Source organism: Pan troglodytes, chromosome 15, assembly GCF_028858775.2.
Source record: "Pan troglodytes isolate AG18354 chromosome 15, NHGRI_mPanTro3-v2.0_pri, whole genome shotgun sequence".
NCBI lineage: Eukaryota > Metazoa > Chordata > Mammalia > Primates > Hominidae > Pan > Pan troglodytes.
In genome coordinates this window covers 86,455,948-86,476,019 of record NC_072413.2, presented here as the reverse complement: position 1 = coordinate 86,476,019, position 20,072 = coordinate 86,455,948, and the positions used below count along the sequence as shown (strand labels likewise).

The following is a 20,072-nucleotide window of genomic DNA, read 5'->3' as shown; positions in this document are numbered from 1 at the left end:
GTGATATTTCAAAATCTTCAGCAGCCACTTGCAGAATAGAGGAAAGAATTTGATAGACCTGGGTCTGACTCCTAGATCTAAAATGAGGTGGGACCTCACTTTATAAGCTGTGTTGTGGGACCTCATCTCACTTACATGGAAATAAATAAATGATGACACCTACCCTGCCAGCTTCTCACTAGTCCCCTCCTCCTCCCTAGTGCTTGTTCACTGTTATAACCTGGTACTCATCCACAGTGGCAGCCACTGGGTGCTCAGTGAGACGATGTGGAGCGGTGACTAGGGGGCTGGCAGCCCTGAGTGAGAGTGCGTGTGGCACAAGGCTTGGCACTGGGTTTTACGTTTAGTGAGTGTTTGGAGACAGTTATTGTCGTCACTCAATATTGGTGAAGCCAAGATTTAACCCAGGTCTCTTAACCACAAATCTAGTTATTACTGTTGTATTAGACTGCTCTCAAGGAAGTTAAATCTTAAGTGGAAACTTAATATTATTGTGGAGAGTGACCTTGACTCAGAAGTTCAGAGGTGAGACTATCTTAAGTAGGAAGGTTTTTTTTAAAGAAGAGGCACCATGTCTGCAATAACAGCTACTTATTGAGTTATGTGCCAGGTACCATAGATACTGACTCAGTCCTCACAACGACCCTATGACGGTAGGCAGTATCTTTATTGTATAAATGAGAACTGACATTCAGCAAGGTTAAACAGGTTGCATAGATATTATGTATATTCACAGTACCTAAGTTTATAAAAATGTCAGTAATGCAAATTGTATTCACAAGGGAAAAGATGAAAAGTCTTTCCTTATTCTGCTGAATAATCCAGTTTACTACTTTTTTACTTTTTACTTTTTTAAAAAAACTTTTTTAGTACTACCATGAATGCATGCATACATACCTATGTATATTATACCCACACATCAATTTTTTTAACCTTTTCTAATCCCAGGTCTCTGTCAGTGGAATCGAATGGGATTATATTGCCACACAGGGACCATTACAGAATACCTGTCAAGATTTTTGGCAGATGGTATGGGAACAGGGAATTGCAATTATAGCAATGGTGACAGCAGAAGAGGTAGGTACTTATTTCTCTTAAGTGATTTTCTCAGCCTCTGAAGAACAGTTAATGTTAATCATCTGGAATCCTGACCTGTGGAGAAAAAGGCAGGGTAGGGTTGTGGTTCTGTTTCAGATGTGCCGTCTATGTGAGAAAGGCATCCATTGCCGGATCTCGAGTCATTTAACCATGCTCATCTTTAACAGGAGGGTGGAAGGGAGAAGAGCTTTAGGTACTGGCCACGACTTGGTTCCAGGCACAACACTGTCACCTATGGAAGGTTTAAGATCACGACCCGGTTCCGCACAGACTCTGGCTGCTATGCCACCACAGGCCTGAAGATGAAGCACCTCCTTACCGGGCAAGAGAGGACCGTCTGGCACCTCCAATACACAGACTGGCCTGAACATGGCTGTCCAGAAGACCTCAAAGGATTTTTATGTGAGTGACTTTAACTTTGTTCCGAGGACAGCTGCCTCTGGAGGTGTTAAACAGAGAGGAACATTTATGTTTCTGAAATATTTCCTTTATGTTATCTCATATAAGCTTCGGACTTGTTTTAACATAAAGAATACAAGTGTTTTGGGGAGGGTTAACGAGGTTTATAAATTATGATTTGGTAGTGAGTAGAATGCTACAGCTGACTCAGTATCTCCGTCATTTCATTTTGTAGATCAGAAAGTGGACAGAGGTAGTGACTTGCTCAGGGTCACACTGTCCCTTGGTGGTTGGGTTTGGTTCACTGGCACCCAGTGCTCTTTATCTGCAGTCCTCTTAATCAGTGGAGAGAATATGAAGATTGAGTCAACAATGTGATACGCCTTGATCCTTGAGTACTTTTCTATTTCATTGATTTTCCACAGCATATCTTGAAGAGATCCAGTCTGTTCGACGCCATACAAATAGCACAAGTGATCCCCAAAGCCCCAACCCTCCGTTGTTGGTCCACTGCAGTGCTGGGGTAGGAAGGACTGGCGTGGTGATTTTGTCGGAGATCATGATCGCCTGCCTGGAACACAATGAGGTGATGGCGCTTATGATCATCTGGCCTTTTTGGGTGGAAATAAGGCTGGGGAAGAGAGGGACATAGTGACTTAATAGCTCTTTTTGCGCACATTTCCTTGGACTGTGGTGGCCTCAAGATGTTACTAATGTTCCCTACAAAAGGCTGTGTCTTCTTGGAGAGTCTCAGTACCAATTAGCATATTAAAGACTAAGAAGTCATACGATAAATAAAGCTGTTTAATTTTGTTTTACTTGCCCAGGGTTTTTCAAATTTGAGCTCAGAATTCTTTTTCTGTTTACATTTCAAGGATGATTCATGCTGCCCAGAGCCCTTGAGGGAAATAGCTAGATACTGATAGCACTTAGCACACTATGTTTTTGTATAATTTTGGTATTTAGTGAGACATGGTAATTATGTCCAACCATACAAAGTCAGTGAGCTACACCTGGGGAATGTTGAAGAAATAGTCTGCATGGACATTCTATTTATAGTTAAAACTAAGCAGAAAATCAGAAGTAGGCAATCATGGCTTATTTCTAGAAGACGCTAAGGTGGAAAAGAGACTGTCCATCTCCTAACCAGGTTTCTGCCAGGACACTAGTGTCCTCCTATCCTTTCTGTCTCCCTAGGGGAACACATTATCTTCATTACCGTTTCTCTCAACCTAGGTGCTGGACATCCCGAGAGTGCTGGACATGCTGAGGCAACAGAGAATGATGCTGGTGCAGACTCTTTGCCAGTACACATTTGTGTACAGAGTCCTCATCCAGTTCCTGAAAAGCTCCAGGCTCATCTAAGCTCCCACAATTTCTTACGGGGCCAGTCATGTGAAGCGTTTACAGCTTAAAAAAAAAGCGCTTGCCTAACTCATACTTTCCCGTTGACACTTGATCCACGCAGCGTGGCACTGGGACGTAAGTGGCGCAGTCTGAATGGCGGCACGCTGAAGGAAACGTGCGAAGCACAGGCTGAAGAGGGGTTTCTAACCTGGGAAAGGTGCTCAAGGAGGACTTGGTTTCAAGGGCCTTGCCCTGCCCCGGTCTGTCCGGTTTGCAGTACTTGCACACATTTTGGAGATTGTATTTTCTAGACAATTCTCTATTTTACTGAAGCTATGCTGGGCAATTCTGGCAATCATTAAAGTGCATAGATTTATATCTTAAACTAATTTTTGATAATGGAGTTTTTATTTTATGACAAATATTTAGGGATTTTCTAGTGAGAAACAACTTTGTGTAAGGATGATCCACAGATATGAGTTGCTCCTATATAACTTTGTATTTAAAAATCATGTTATTATCTTTTGTTATTTTTTAAAAACCTTGGGTACTTAATGGTTTAGTTACCAAACTGAAAACTATACTGAGAATCTGTGTTATTTTGAAACATCAAAAGGATTTTTCTATCCAGAACATTTTTTATCCTAAAAATTCTATATAGTTGTACCCTCTCTATTTTTCAAATGAGAGCTCAATTCATTTAGATACTGAAATGAGTCAGTTAATGTAAAGTTGAGGATGAAGGCACATTATTTAAAATGTAAGAGAATAAGCATTATTTTTTCAGTATTATTCATAGATCTAAATGAATTTGATTTTATTGGTTGAAAATGAAGTGAAAAACAATTGCCTAGGGTGGTTTTAAGCACTTTTTTGTTAAAAACAAATCTGAGTTTTAATATATGTGTTGCTTTGTAGATGACACAATAACAATGGGCGCTGAGAAGCGTTTTGGGAGAGATTAAGGACTAAGAGTATGTAAGATGACTAGGACAAGAGTAGGTGGAGTGTGATGGTAAATGCAGGATGCCTTCGTCTTTACAAAAATGCAGTATTATCTATACTCAGACTGAGGTGCTGGGATGGCGAGCAGGGGACCCCACAGCACTGTCCCCAGGGAATTCAAGTCCTATGACCACCAGTGACTTACTCTGTTTCCTTGGGGCTTTTCCCACCTCAACCTGTATTGTTTCTTTTTCATAAATAAATTCAGCATTATAGTATCATTAAAAGAAGCCTTAAAGAGGCGTATTTTTCCTTTTGGTTGAAGGAAGGGAATAGTTAATAATAGTTTTCACCTCTTCTCCCAAAAAGTACAGTCCAAATTTGTGCACAGAGATTGCTGTGGTATTCAAGAGGTACTTGCATTTTAGCTCCTTAATTCCCTGGCCAGTGTTAGCTGTTTAGTGCCCCCTCACCCATCCCATTTAGGCACATCCCAATAGACAGAGCCAGGTTGAGTTACAGGGGGAGAGTGTCATCTCTGGCCCCGATTAAGATGGCCTTGTCACAGTGACCGCTGAGTAGGCATGGATGAGTGGGATATTTAGCCGAGGAACCCTTTCCCTTTTCCTTCTTTTTGGGGTCTCTTCTTACAGTGAACTTCCAAAATGTCAAATCTAGGGCTGTTTCCCAAATTACACTATTCTAGGCATCATTTTGATTCCCATGTCACTCCTTAACTCACTTCCTTGAGCACTACATGTATGTTGTCAGCCACGAGACAGGACTTCCTAAATAGTGTGTGCACCAGCCTAACTCTGCCTTACCCAGAAACCAACCACCTAAGAGGAAAACTCAGAAGATATTAATGAAAACTAATTGAAAGTACGCACACTTCTCATGTAGGAACAAAATTAAAATTTTACATTTTTATTTTACAAAATTAAAAAATTACATTTTGTAGGAACAAAATGTAAATTTTGTAAATACAAAATTCTTTTTAAAGTCCTGTTTAAAGAACAGTAGAACTAAGTGAAAATATTCAGAACGAGCTCCTTAGAAGAAAGGAGTAAGAACTTTTTACTGGAACTATTTTCCATCTCTAGAAAAAGTGCTTCTTCCCCTCCCCCTCCCTCTCCATGGTACGTTTTTGTGAAAATGCTTTTCTGTCAGGTTTAAACAGTTTGACATAGCTCGTTGACAAGAACATATTGTAAAACAAATCTAATTAAAGAGTAATATATGGTCTATTTGTGTTCCTGTTGTAATAATTTGATAAGTAAACTTCTGAGGGCAAAATTACTGTTTAATATTACTCTTAAAATGTTGCATGTTTGGCGTCATTCCTAAGAGCCGTGTAATTTTAAACTTTTAATTGCAGTTAGTGAATATGAAAGGATTTCTGAATAAAAATCTATCCACATTACTGAGCTTTGAAATAGTATCATTTTCAAGAGCAAACTAGAACATTAAGGGTTCATAGGTTTACTGCCTCTGAAATGAGTATATTAATGTCTGCCAAACTTACACAATGCTTCATGTATCTTAGTGTCTTTTAATACAAGTTATCAAAATGTGTACTTCCACAAAACGTAGAGTTATAAACCACTGTTTTCCACTGATCAATTTTGGTATCTCTGGTATCAGTTTTCCTGATTAGTGGGGTCTTTTGATGAAATAGTTTAGTTTAGTTGATAGTTTTGAGCACAGAAAGTACTCATTTTATTTTTTATTTTTGAGATGGAGTCTTGCTCTATTGCCCAGGCTACAGTGCAGTGGCATGATCTCGGCTCACTGCAACCTCTGCCTCCTGGGTTCGAGTGATTCTCCTGCCTCAGCCTCCTGAGTAGCTGGGATTACAGGCATGCACCACTATGCCCGGCTAATTTTTGTATTTTTAGTGGAGACGGGGTTTCACCATGTTGGCCAGGCTGGTCTCCAACTCCTGACCTCAAGTGATCTGTCTGCCTCGGCCTCCCAAAGTGCTGGGATTACAGGCGTGAGCCACTGTGTCCAGCCAGAAAGTCTTCATTTTAGAATATCATTTGGAATGCTTATTGTAGTCATTAATTTCTTCTGGAACATCTACTGTGAAGCATTCAGAAAATGCTAGAACTTCTTAGACTTTAAAACCCTTTGGTTGAATTAGAAGCTGGGCCTGTGCTTCCTTAGAAATGTCCAGAAAGCAATGTCTAGCCAGAAACAGAGGAGGAGGAGGAGGGAGGAGAGTGTGGTGTTGTGGGACTGAGTGGCGACAGCATGACATGGCCAGCTTTTCTGTGAAGCTTTCACCATCAGTCATTTCAGATGGGTTGAGATGTTAAATGTTCACAATATTAAGAAAATTTAAATATACAACTATGTACAGTAATATAAACTGGAGATTAGCTGCAGCTTGCCAAGAGCAGGTTTATTACTTGAGATTTGCATAAAGAAATGGAAACAGGAAATTACTGTAAATAAGACTTTTTTTTTTCTTTTTTGAGACGGAGTTTCGTTCTGTCACCCAGGCTGGAGTGCAATGGCACGATCTCGGCTTACTGAAACCTCCGCCTTCTGGGTTCAAGCAATTCTCCTGCCTTGGCCTCCCAAGTAGCTGGGATTACAGATGTGCGCCATTACGCCTGGCTAATTTTTAATTTTTAGTAGAGATGGGGTTTCACCATGTTGGCCAGGCTGGTCTCGAACTCCTGACCTCAGGGCATCTGCCCGCCTCGGCCTCCCAAAGTGCTGGGATTACAGGCATGAGCTACCATGCCTGACTGTAAGTCAGACTTTTTAAAGGAACTCTTTTGGATAGAAATGTAGTTGAATTTGCTTATCAGCAAGATTTCATGTGGAACAAGCTAAAACTATCCCTTTCCAGTTTAAACTTAATTTTTTAAAAAAATAATCTAAATTGCAGGGTGCTTTCTTTTGAGCTGAGGGATGGACATTTCAAAAGTAGAGGAATAGCTGCATTAGAAATTTGCCTGGGAAAACATTTCTCAAAAGAATATGAGCTTTTCAAATTCCTGGAAATAAGAACTCCATTTACCCTACTATCTGAAATTATTTATAGAAAAATGAGGAAGGCCGGTCGTGGTGGCTCACCCCTGTAAATCCCAGCACTTTGGGAGGCCAAGGCGGGTGGATCACGATGTCAGGAGTACGAGACCAGCCTGGCCAACATGGTGAAACCCCATCTCTACTAAAAATACAAAACTTAGCTGGGCATGGTGGCACGTGTCCAGCTACTCAGGGAGGCTGAGGCAGGAGAATTGCTTGAACCCAGGAGGCAGAGGTTGCAGTGAGCCGAGATCTCGCCTCTGCACTCCAGCCTGGGTGACAGAGCAAGACTCTGTCTCAAAAAAACAAAACAAAAACAGAAAAATAAGGAAATGTCAGGAAATTCAGATCAAAGTTTGCATGTCTACTTGGGTAGAGAGAGTTTTAGAAAACATTTGAAGTCCTTGGATTGTTAAAGTGGTGGCATAGTTTTCTGGGTATTTCAGGTAGTTCCCAAATAAAAAATATGCTCTAAAAGTTCACTTGTATGTTGACTTTTAGTAATATTTACCCATGCAAACAATACTCTTGGTGTTAGCCTTCTTAGTTTGTGCCGCCAAAGCTTACTGAAACCATAGGGGCCCTGAAAGGTAAGCAGTGGTACAGAACCAAACCGTATCTGTATGTGTTCTGTACTCCAAGAAATTATAGGGCAACTTTTCTCCCTACTGCACCCTGCTGGTGAGATCAGAGAATAAATACTCCTGTCGGGCAGTGGCAACCAAGACTCAGAAAGCAACTGAAGTTAAGTGTCAGTGTTTTATGGGAAACTTTTCAGAACGTATGCCAGCGTTTGTTGCAGAAACTTGAGCTGTGCATGGGTAAGGAACAGAATGGGCCTTATAATGTGAGCAGGGATGTTGCTAATGAAACTGTCTGAAGTGGGGCAGGGGGTGAAGGAGGGCAAATTGGCAAAACTGTCCCCTACCTTTCCTGTTGCCACTTATATGTCCTCCTTAATATTACTGGCTTGAAATGGGAAGTAAGGGATGGCCCAAGAAGGAAGGTGAAGGTCTTCAGCACCCAGCTGAAGGAGCAGCAGTTCCAAGGCAAATGCTATTATACAGAGGGTATCCCTAGGTCACATACAAGTAAAATTAAGGTCTGTCTGCACATCATATTTCCAAAAATGTTGACATTACCCATGTGTATTCTAAAAAATACTTAATTTTCAAAAATCTAAAGAACATCTAAACACCTTCCAACATTTTATGGGTTACTAAAGGGATAGTAACCATATACTTTTGAGTTATGCTTTAATATTATAAATAGGGACAAACGGATGACAAGAAAGGAATCATTGTGTTTGAACTTCTGTAGAACTTCAGTAATAGTATGGCTTGCGTACTGTTCCAAATTTCTGAAAATTACTTATTAACTAGATAAATGTTTTGATCATTATTCCTTAACTTTCATTAAATGACTTTGTGGTGTGTCAAATAAACGCATTTTAAAATCTGTAAAATCCCTTGGCTCTGAATCGACAATGTGGTGTAGCTGCACTGGATATAGCAGTACACAAGCGACATAATTTCAGTGTTAATAGACCTACAATTTTAACTGAACTGGTAGGTGGTTTTTAAAGTGTGTACAAAGACTACTACTTAATTTCAGTTGTCAAATGTGAAACCATTGACATTTAAGTGTGCGTGTGTAATTTAAATTCACACTCTAAAAACTTGGTAAAACAAACATCTTCAGTATTCACTCTTAAAAACAGATGTCCATTGCCAAAGAAATTCAGAAGGTTGGATGATTACCTGGGTTAGACAGGATATGAGTCTGTCAGGCCTCAATTTTTTTAGTAGGTTGATGAGACTAGTACAGATTCAATAACTAGTTTTCATTTCTGTCTGCTCATCAGCTGAGAAAAACTGAACAAATGAACAGGGAATAGAAACGTATTCATTTTTCATAAAATACAGATATTACAGGTCAGACTGTGACCATATGCTGAGACGGTCCAAATTTTTTTATCCTGGAAGTTTATTAGAAATCACTTGAAATTAATGGACCATTGAATGAGACAAATATTTTGTTACTTACAGTGATTAATATTTATTGAAATGTAATTTAATCTTAGAGTTAAGTGTCCTGAAAGGATTTTGGTAAGGTTTTGTAGTTTTACTGAAATAATACCAGTGCAACACTGGTTCAGACCAACAAATAGGTTGAAAAAACTGAATATTCTCCAGAGACAACAAGTTTATTTCTAGAACAGGTTTAATAAAAACAAGATAATAAAGAATACTTAAACCCCTGTAAGTCAAACAAAAAGGTAAAGGAAAAAATGTAAGAAAAACATACTGTTTGCGGTTCCAAGATAGCCGAATAGGAACAGCTCCAGTCTACAGCTCCCAGCGCGAGTGACGCAGAAGACAGGTGATTTCTGCATTTCCAACTGAGGTACCGGGTTCATCTCACTGGGGCTTGTCGGACAGTGGGGGCAGGATAGTGGGTGCAGCCCACCGAGCGTAAGCCGAAGCAGGGTGAGGCATCGCCTCACCCAGGAAGTGCAAGGGGTCAGGGAATTCCCTTTCCTAGCCAAGGGAAGTGGTGACAGATGGCACCTGGAAAATCAGGTAATTCCCACCCAAATACTGAGCTTTTCCAATGGTCTTAGCAAACGGCACACCAGGAGATTATATCCCACACATGGCTCGGAGGGTCCCATGCCCACAGATACTCACTCATTGCTAGCACAGCGGTCTGAGATCTATCTGCAAGATGGCAGCGAGGCTGGGGGAGGGGCATCCACCATTGCTGAGGCTTGAGTAGGTAAACAAAGCAGCCAGGAAGCTCGAACTGGGTGGAGCCCACCACAGCTCAAGGAGGCCTGCCTGCCTCTGTAGACTCCACCTCTGGGGGCAGGTCATAGCCGAACAAAAGGCAGCAGAAACCTCTGCAGACTTAAATGTCCCTGTCTGACAGCTTTGAAGTGAATAGTGGTTCTCCCAGAAAGGAGTTTGAGATCTGAGAATGGACAGACTGCCCCCTCAAGTGGGTCCCTGACCCCCGAGTAGCCTAACTGGGAGGCACCTCCCAGTAGGGGCAGACTGACACCTCACATGGCCAGGTGCCCCTCTGAGATGAAGCTTCCAGAGGAACGATCAGGCAGCAACATTTGCTGTTGAGCAACATGCGCTGTTCTGCAGCCTCTGCTGCTGATACCCAGGCAAACAGGGTCTGGAGTGGACCTCCAGCAAGCTCCAACAGACCTGCAGCTGAGGGTCCTGACTGTTAGAAGGAAAACTAACAAACAGAAAGGACATCCACATCAAAACCCCATCTGTACGTCACCATCATCAAAGAGCAGAGATAGATAAAACCACAAAGATGGGGAAAAAACAGAGCAGAAAAGCTGAAAATTCTAAAAATCAGAGCGCCTCTCCCCCTCCAAAGGAACGCAGCTCCTTACCAGCAATGGAACAAAGCTGGATGGAGAATGAGTTTGACGAGTTGAGAGAAGAAGGCTTCAGACGATCAAACTTCTCTGAGCTAAAGGAGGAAGTTTGAACCCACTGCAAAGAAGCTAAAAACCTTGAAAAAAGATTAGATGAATGGCGAACTAGAATAAACAGTGTAGAGAAGTCCTTAAATGACCTGATGGAGCTGAAAAACATGGCAAGAGAACTACGTGATGAATGCACAAGCTTCAGTAGCCGATTCGATCAACTGGAAGAAAGGGTATCAGTGATTGAAGATCAAATGAATGAAATGAAGCAAGAAGAGAAGTTTAGAGAAAAAAGAGTAAAAGGAAATGAACAAAGCCTCCAAGAAATATGGGACTATGTGAAAAGACCAAATTTATGTCTGGTGTACCTGAAAGTGATGGGGAGAATGGAACCAAGTTGGAAAACACTCTGCAGGATATTATCCAGGAGAACTTCCCCAACCTAGCAAGGCAGGCCAACATTCAGATTCAGGAAATACAGAGAATGCCATAAAGATAATCCTCGAGAAGAGCAACTCCAAGACACATAATTGTCAGATTCACCAAAGTTGAAATGAAGGAAAAAATGTTAAGGGCAGCCAGAGAGAAAGGTCGGGTTACCCACAAAGGGAAGACCATCAGATTAACGGCGAATCTCAGCAGAAACTCTACAAGCCAGAAGAGAGTGGGGGCCAATATTCAACATTCTTAAACGAATTTTCAACCCAGAATTTCATATCCAGCCAAATTAAGCTTCATAAGTGAAGGAGAAATAAAATCCTTTACAGACAAGCAAATGCTGAGAGATTTTGTCACCACCAGGCCTGCTCTACAAGAGCTCCTGAAAGAAGCAGTAAACATGGAAAGGAACAACCGGTACTAGCCACTGCAAAAACATGCCAAAATGTAAAGACCATCAATGCTAGGAAGCAACTGCATCAACTAATGAGCAAAATAACCAGCTAACATCATAATGACAGGATCAAATTCACACATAACAATATTAACCTTAAATGTAAATGGGCTAAATGCTTCAATTAAAATACACAGACTGGCAAAATGGATAAAGAGTCAAGACCCATCAGTGTGCTGTATTCAGGAGACCCATCTCACATGCAGAGACACACATAGGCTCAAAACAAAGGGATGGAGGAAGATCTACCAAGCAAATGGAAAAAAAAGGCAGGGGTTGCAATCCTAGTCTCTGATAAAACAGACTTTAAACCAACAAAGATCAAAAGAGACAAGGCCATTACATAATGGTAAAGGGATCAATTCAACAAGAAGAGCTAATTATCCTAAACATATATGCACCCAATACAGGAGCACCCAGATTCATAAAGCAAGTCCTTAGAGACTTACAAAGAGACTTAGACTCCCACACAATAATAACGGGAGACTTTAACACCCCACTGTCAACCTTAGACAGATAAACGAGACAGAAAGTTAACAAGGATATCCAGGAATTGAACTCAGCTCTGCACCAAGCAGACCTAATAGACATCTACAGAACTCTCCACCACAAATCAACAGAATATACATTCTTCTCAGCACCACATTGCCCTTATTCCAAAATTGACCACATAGCTGGAAGTAAAGCACTCCTCAGCAAATGTAAAAAAACAGAAATTATAACAAACTGTCTCTCAGACCACAGTGCAATCAAAGTAGAACTCAGGATTAAGAAACTCACTCAAAACCGCTCAACTACATGGAAACTGAACAACCTGCTCCTGAATGACTAATGGGTATATAACAAAATTAAGGCATAAATAAAGATGTTCTTTGAAACCAGTGAGAACAAAGACACAACATACCAGAATCTCTGGGACACATTTAAAGCAGTGTGTAGAGGGAAATTTATAGCACTAAATGCCCACAAGAGAAAGCAGGAAAGATCTAAAATTGACACCCTAACATCACAATTAAAAGAACTAGAGAAGCAAGAGCAAACACATTCAAAAGCTAGCAGAAGGCAAGAAATAACTAAGATCAGAGCACAACTGAAGGAGATACACAAAAAACCCTTCAAAAAATCAATGAATCCAGGAGCTCCTTTTTTGAAAAGATCAACAAAATTGATAGACTGCTAGCAAGACTAATAAAGAAGAAAAGAGGGGAGAATCAAATAGAGGCAATAAAAAAATGATGAAGGGGATATCACCACTGATCTCACAGAAATACAAGCTACCATCAGAGAATACTATAAACATCTCTAAGCAAATAAACTAGAAAATCTAGAAGAAATGGATAAATTCCTCGACACATACACTCTCCCAAGACTAAACCAGGAAGAAGTTGAATCTCTGAATAGACCAATAACAGGATCTGAAATTGAGGCAATAATTAATAGCCTACCAACCAAAAAAAGTCCAGGACCAGATGGATTCACAGCCGAATTCTACTAGAGGTACAAGGAGGAACTGGTACCATTCCTTCTGAAACTATTTCAATCCATAGAAAAAGAGGGAATCCTCCCTAACTCATTTTATGAGGCCAGCATCATCCTGATACCAAAGCCTGACAAAGACACAACAAAAAAAGAGAATTTTAGACCAATATCCCTGATGAACATTGATGCAAAAATCCTCAATAAAATACTGGCAAACTGAATCCAGCAGCACATCAAAAAGCTTATCCACCATGATCAAGTGGGCTTCATCCCTGGGATGCAAGGCTGGTTCAACAAACGCAAATCAATAAATGTAATCCAGCATATAAACAGAACCAAAGACAAAAACCACATGATTATCTCAATAGATGCAGAAAAGGCCTTTGATAAAATTCAACAGCCCTTCATGCTAAAAACTCTCAATAAATTAGGTATTGATGGGATGTATCTCAAAATAATAAGAGCTATTTATGACAAACCCACAGCCAATATCATACTGAATGGGCAAAACCTGGAAGCATTCCCTTTGAAAACTGGCACAAGACAAAGATGCCCTCTCTCACCACTCCTATTCAATACAGTGTTGGAAGTTCTGGCCAGGGCAATTAGGCAGGAGAAAGAAATAAAGGGTATTCAATTAGGAAAAGAGGAAGTCAAATTGTCCCTGTGTGCAGATGACATGATTGTATATTTAAAAAACCCCATCGTCTCAGCCCAAAATCTCCTTAAGCTGATAAGCAACTTCAGCAAAGTCTCTGGATACAAAATCAATGTGCAAAAAATCACAAGCATTCTCATACACAAATAACAGATGAACAGAGAGCCACATTATGAGTGAACTCCCATTCACAGTTGCTTCAAAGAGAATAAAATACCTAGGAATCCAACTTACAAGGGATGTGAAGAACCTCTTCAAGGAGAACTACAAACCACTGCTCAATGAAATAAAAGAAGACACAAACAAATGCAAGAACATTCCATGCCCATGGATAGGAAGAATCAATATCATGAAAATGGCCATAGTGCCCAAGGTAATTTATAGATTCAATGCCACCCTCATCAAGCTACCAATGACTTTCTTCACAGAACTGGAAAAAACTACTTTAAAGTTCATATGGAACCAAAAAAGGGCCCGCATTGCCAAGACAATCCTAAGCCAAAAGAACAAAGCTGGAGGCATCATGTTACCTGACTTCAAATTATACTACAAGGCTATAGTAACCAAAACAGCATGGTACTGGTACCAAAACAGAGATATAGACCAATGGAACAGAACAGAGCCCTCAGAAATAATACCACACATCTACAACCATCTGATCTTTGACAAACCTGACAAAAACAACAAATGGGGAAAGCATTCCCTATTTAATAAATGGTGCTGGGAAACCTTGCTAGCCATATGTAGAAAGCTGAAACTGGATCCCTTGCTTACACCTTATATAAAAATTAATTCAAGATGGACTAAAGACTTAAATGTTAGACCTAAAACCGTAAAAACCCTAGAAGAAAACCTAGGCAATACCTTTCAGGACATAGGTATGGGCAAGGACTTCATGTCTAAAACACCAAAAGCAATGGCAACAAAAGCCAAAATTGACAAATGGGATCTAATTAAACTAAAGAGCTTCTGCACAGCAAAAGAAACTACCATCAGAGTGAACAGGCAACCTACAGAATGGGAGAAAATTTTTGCAATCTACTCATCTGACAAAGGGCTAATATCCAGAATCTACAAAGAACTCTAACAAATTTACAAGAAAAAAACAAACAACCCCATCAAAAAGTGGGCGAAGGATATAAACAGACAGTTCTCAAAACAAGACATTTATGCAGCCAACAGACACATGAAAAAATGCTCATCATCACTGGCCATCAGAGAAATGGAAATCAAAACCACAATGAGATACCATCTCACACCAGTTAGAATGGTGATCATTAAAAAGTCAGGAAACAACAGGTGCTGGAGAGGATGTGGAGAAATAGGAACACTTTTACACTGTTGGGGGGACGGTAAACTAGTTCAACCATTGTGAAAGTCAGTGTGGCGATTCCTCAGGGATCTAGAACTAGAAATATTATTTGACCCAGCCATCCCATTACTGGGTATATACCCAAAGGATTATAAATCATTCTACTATAAAGACACATGCACACGTATGTTTATTGTGGCACTATTCATAATAGCAAAGACTTGGAACCAACCCAAATGTCCATCAATGATAGACTGGATTAAGAAAATGTGGCACATACACACCATGGAATACTATGCAGCCATAAAAAATCATGAGTTCATGTCCTTTGTAGGGACACGGATGAAGCTGGAAACCATCATTCTCAGCAAACAGTCACAAGGACAAAAAACCAAACACCGCATGTTCTCACTCATAGGTGGGAATTGAACAATGAGAACACTTGGACACAGGAAGGGGAACACCACACACCGGGGCCTGTCATGGGGTGGTGGGAGTGGGGAGGGATAGCATTAGGAGATATACCTAATGTAAATGATGAGTTAATGGGTGCAGCACGCCAACATGGCACATGTATACATATGTAACAAACCCGCACATTGTGCACATGTACCCTAGAACTTAAAGTATAATAATAATAATAAAAAAAGAAAAACATACTATTTAATTTGCAACCACTTATTTTTACTTCTTTGAGGCAAGGTCTCACTGTCACTCAGGCTGGAGTGCAGTGGCACAAGCACAGCTCACTGCAAGTCCTTGAATGACAGGTGCACATCACCACACCTGGCTAATTTTTAAATTTTTTTTTTTGTAGAGATGGGGTCTTGCTTTGTTGCTCAGGCTTGTCTCTAACTCCTGAGCTCAAATGACCCTCCTGCCTTGGGACAACAGGCATAAGCCACTGTGACCAGCCTGCAACCACTTGTAGGTTGGTAGAGCCCTAATGGGTTTTACTTGAGTAGTTTGGTTTTTGTGGCACAATAGAGAAATGAAAGTAGTTGTGTAGGGATGATTCTTGATGTTTTTGAAAAATTTCTTTAATATGAGCAGTTTAGACCCTCGCTATACGAGATTTTTTAGAATTCCATATGAAAAGAAGCCTAGTTTCTAGTAGAATTTAGCTATTACCTATTAGTATACTCAATTTCTAAGCAACACATTGAAAATGGGAGTAAAATTTTAAAATTGTCATTGTATCAAACCTTTTTAAAAAAAACTCAGATATACAGTCATTCCTTACTCAAAGGACTGGCACTGGAATGACATATTTTTGCTTTTTACTGTATTCTCCAGTAGTTTTTTACATTTTAAAACATTTTTATCATGCAAATGTTAATACGTTACATGTTAATTGAATATTTTCTATGCAGTCACCACAATGTTTTAATTTATTGTACTTAACAGAGGGAAATATTCTGATTTATAACAAAGCTCTTTAATTCACATAAAGAATTGCATTGTAACCAGAAATTTGTAGTATATTTTTGTGTTGTACTATCTGGTTAAAAATTGGAGCAATCTGGCCAGGTGCAGTGGCTCACACCTGTAATCCCAGCACTTTGGGAGGCCGAGGTGGGCAGATCATGAGGTCAGGAGATCGAGACCATCCCAGCCAACACGGTGAAACCCTGTCTCTACTAAAAATACAAAAAATTAGCCGGGCATGGTGGCGGGCACCTGTAGTCCCGGCTACTCAGGAGGCTGAGGCAGGAGAATGGTGTGAACCCGGGAGGCGGAGCTTGCAGTGAGTCAAGAATGCGCCACTGCACTCCAGCCTGGGCGACAGAGCGAGACTCCATCTCAAACAAAAAAAAATTGAAGCAATCCAAACCCTAAACATAACACATTTAGCAAAGCATAGTTTTAAAATATATAAACAGCAAATCTATTTAAATAAAAATTCCAAGAGATGTTATTATGATTTAATATGCCTGACAAACGTAAAACCAAAATTCGGATAAAACTTATATAAAATACATTTTCTTAGAAACCTGCTCCATAATTCAAGCAATGCACTGGGAATTCTACCTTTTCAAAATGGCAGTATAAATAATTGTCTAGTATTTTCTAGTTTAAAAAGCAATTTTTGAACTCAAACAAATTTACAAGAAAAAAACAAACAACCCCATCAACAAGTGGGTGAAGGATATGAACAGACACTTCTCAAAAGAAGACATTTATGCAGCCAAAAGACACATGAAAAAATGCTCATCATCACTGGCCATCAGAGAAATGGAAATCAAAACCACAATGAGATACCATCTCACACCAGTTAGAATGGCAGTCATTAAAAAGTCAGGAAACAACAGGTGCTGGAGAGGATGTGGAGAAATAGGAACACTTTTACACTGTTGGTGGGACTGTAAACTAGTTCAACCATTGTGGAAGTCAGTGTGGTCATTCCTCAGGGATCTAGAACTAGAAATATCATTTGACCCAGCCACCCCATTACTGAGTATATACCCAAAGGATTATAAAATATGCTGCTATAAAGACACATGCACACATGTTTATTGCAGCACTATTCATAATAGCAAAGACTTGGAACCAACCCAAATGTCCATCAATGATAGACTAGATTAAGAAAATGTGGCACATATACACCATGGAATACTATGCAGCCATAAAAAATCATGAGTTCACGTCCTTTGTAGGGACATGGATGAAGCTGGAAACCATCATTCTCAGCAAACTATCGCAAGGACAAAAAACCAAACACTGCATGTTCTCACTCATAGGTGGGAACTGAACAATGAGAACACATGGACACAGGAAGGGGAACATCACACACCAGGGCCTGTTGTGGGGTGGGGGGAGGGGGAGGGATAGCATTAGGAGATAAACCTAATGTAAATGACGAGTTAATGGGTGCAGCACACCAACATGGCACATGTAGACATATGTAACAAACCTGCACGTTGTGCACATGTACCCTAAAACTTAAAGTATAATAAAACATGGGATAAATGGAGTTTTCATGAAGCACAAATAAAATTATTCATGTAAAATACTAAAAAAAAAGCAATTTTATGTGCTACTGTCTGATCAATAATGTAAAAGTTTATAATCAGAAGAGCTTAATTCTTCTAAACTGTTATTGGTTTGTAAAGGTGTGTATATTTAATGGGCAAAAAGGCTTGAAGGGTTAAATGTTATATATGTGAAATCAATATATGGTCTATTTTTGCCATAAAACTGTTTGAAGCAAGATATGATTTGTGTGTGAACATTACAGTGCAATTAAAGCTACTGCCTCTATTTTTCAACTGTGGATCTTACTGCATAAAGGCATGTAATTAAATTAGTCCTATTTCCCCACTGGATTATTTTTAATAATGTACCAGACAAGAGATGTTTCCTTAGTAGGTGCCAATCTGTCATCACACATCTCCACAGTAATCAATCACTTTAAGAGTTAGAATGCATCTTGCCAAACTAGCCAGCTTCATTAATCAGGATATTTGTGGGTCAATTAATACACTTGAATAAAGATTTGCTATCAATTTCACAGTGGGCTTGCAGAGCTCCTCATGTGGCCACCTCTATAGTAGAACATATGCTATTTGTTGTGTCCACTTTATTCATCTTCCAGTGGGGTTGTTTTCGGACCAGTAGTAGCAGCATCTGGAATCTGTTAGAAATGCAAATTCTTGCGCCTTGACCCAGATCTAAATATTTTGAGTCAGAAGCTATGGGGATGGGGCCCAGAAATCACTTTAGTTTTCCAGGTGATTTTGATACACATTAAAGTTTGAGAACCACTGCTTTAGTAATTAAAAATCAATGGACATTTAATATATGTCCTAATTTGGGACTCATTGTATAGCCAAGCTATAATTAATACAAACTAAAGTCTATCTAGACTTTCTTTTTTTTTCTTTTTGAGATAGGGTCTTGCTCTGTCACCCAGGGTGGAGTGCAGTGGCCTGATCACAACTCACTGCAGCTTCCATCTCCTGAACTCAGGTGATTCTCTTGCCTTAGCCTCCCAATTAGCTAGGACTACAGGTGTGGGCCACCACACCCAGCTAATTTTTGTGTGTGTGTGTGTAGATGGGGTCTCACTCTGTTGACCAGGCTGGTCGGTCTTGAACTCTTGAGCTCAAGCGATCCTCCCATCTTGGCCTCCCAAAGTCCTGGGATTATAGGTGAGCCACCACAGCCAGCTAATTTAGGCCATTTTAATTAGGTTAATGATATTTATAGTCATGGTAGGCTGAATAGCAGCTCCCCAGATATGTCCATATCCTAATCCCCTGAAGTTATAAATTTTACATGGCAAAAGGGACTGTGCAGATGTGACTAAATGAAGCATTTTTGAGTTGGGGGATTATCCTGGATTATCCAGGTGGACACAAAGTAATCACCAGGGTCTTTAGTAAAGAGATTTAAAGATCCTCCACAATTGGCTAGAACATGGAGGAAGATGCCACAAGTGAAGGAACGCAGGCAGCCTCTGCAAGCTGGTAAATGCAAGGAAACAGATTCTCCCCTACAGCCTCCAAGAGGAATGTGGCTCCAGCAATAGCTTGATTTTAGGACTTGAGTTCCAGAACTGTAAGATATGTTTTTTAATGTTTGTGGTAACTTGTTACAGCAGCAACAGGAAACTTATACAATGGTATATTCTTTCTCTCGGGAGAAACTTGAGGGTTTGTTGGGTTGGAAAAACTAGGTGATACGGAGGCCTCATGTCCCAAACTGCTAGGTGTGTGTTTTTGCCTCAAAACTCGAATATGAGCACAAAGCAGAATGCACAAGGCAACAAGCTTAGCCTTGGTGCAAAACTTTCCTTACTCCAACCCAAAAAGATCTTCCTCCCAGTCTTTAAACATGCATTTGTTCTTTTAGGATATGATATTCCTTACTGGTTCCATCTGGCTACTGGGGAAAGTAACTCAGGGTGGCATCTTCTATTACTGAAGTATGAATCGGTTTAGCAGACTGATTTCCAATACTACACCAGCACATGAAGAGTGAATAGGTGTTTCTACTTCAAATATAAATTATTTCCATTTTAATTTCTACAGACCTTAAGAATTAAAGTAGAACTAATTTTAGTAACAAAAAGAAATCTTTGAATCATTTAGTCTGAGCTCTTTAAAACCAAGGCCCTTCATCCCCGTGAGGTCTGAGAAAACAAAAACACACAAGGTCTGGGATAAAGTAATTCACTGGTGACCATACAGCTAATTAGTTCACTTGGCAAAGTATAGTCTTGCCCACAAAAGCTGCTCTGTTCTTTACTTATTGACTTCCTAGAGACCATGTGACTTTTTAAGGCCAGCCTTCTAATGATGATGTTAATTTATATTTTACACCATTTAAAATGTGAGCAAATACATTTTCATGTAGCTTAGCAATCTGCTACATTCTTCTTTCTACACGGGGAACCTGAACTTTCTGAGTATAAAGAGAAGAGGAAATATCCTGTTTTCCC

The 20,072-nt window shown here is 40.0% G+C and overlaps 1 protein-coding gene across 3 annotated transcripts in view; it reads left to right on the top strand.

Moving 5' to 3' along the window:
• The window catches only part of PTPN21 (protein tyrosine phosphatase non-receptor type 21), an 85,555-nt gene extending 80,343 nt beyond the window's left edge, over positions 1-5,212 (top strand). For all 3 annotated transcript variants that reach the window (XM_510107.8, XM_016926538.4, XM_063793027.1), the window contains 4 exons: positions 949-1,077; positions 1,266-1,500; positions 1,923-2,083; positions 2,734-5,212. In XM_510107.8, coding sequence (XP_510107.4) covers positions 949-1,077; positions 1,266-1,500; positions 1,923-2,083; positions 2,734-2,862 — 654 coding nt within the window. In that variant the 3' untranslated portion in view covers positions 2,863-5,212. The remainder of the gene's footprint in view (positions 1-948; positions 1,078-1,265; positions 1,501-1,922; positions 2,084-2,733) is intronic.
• The last annotated feature ends 14,860 nt before the right edge of the window (positions 5,213-20,072 follow it).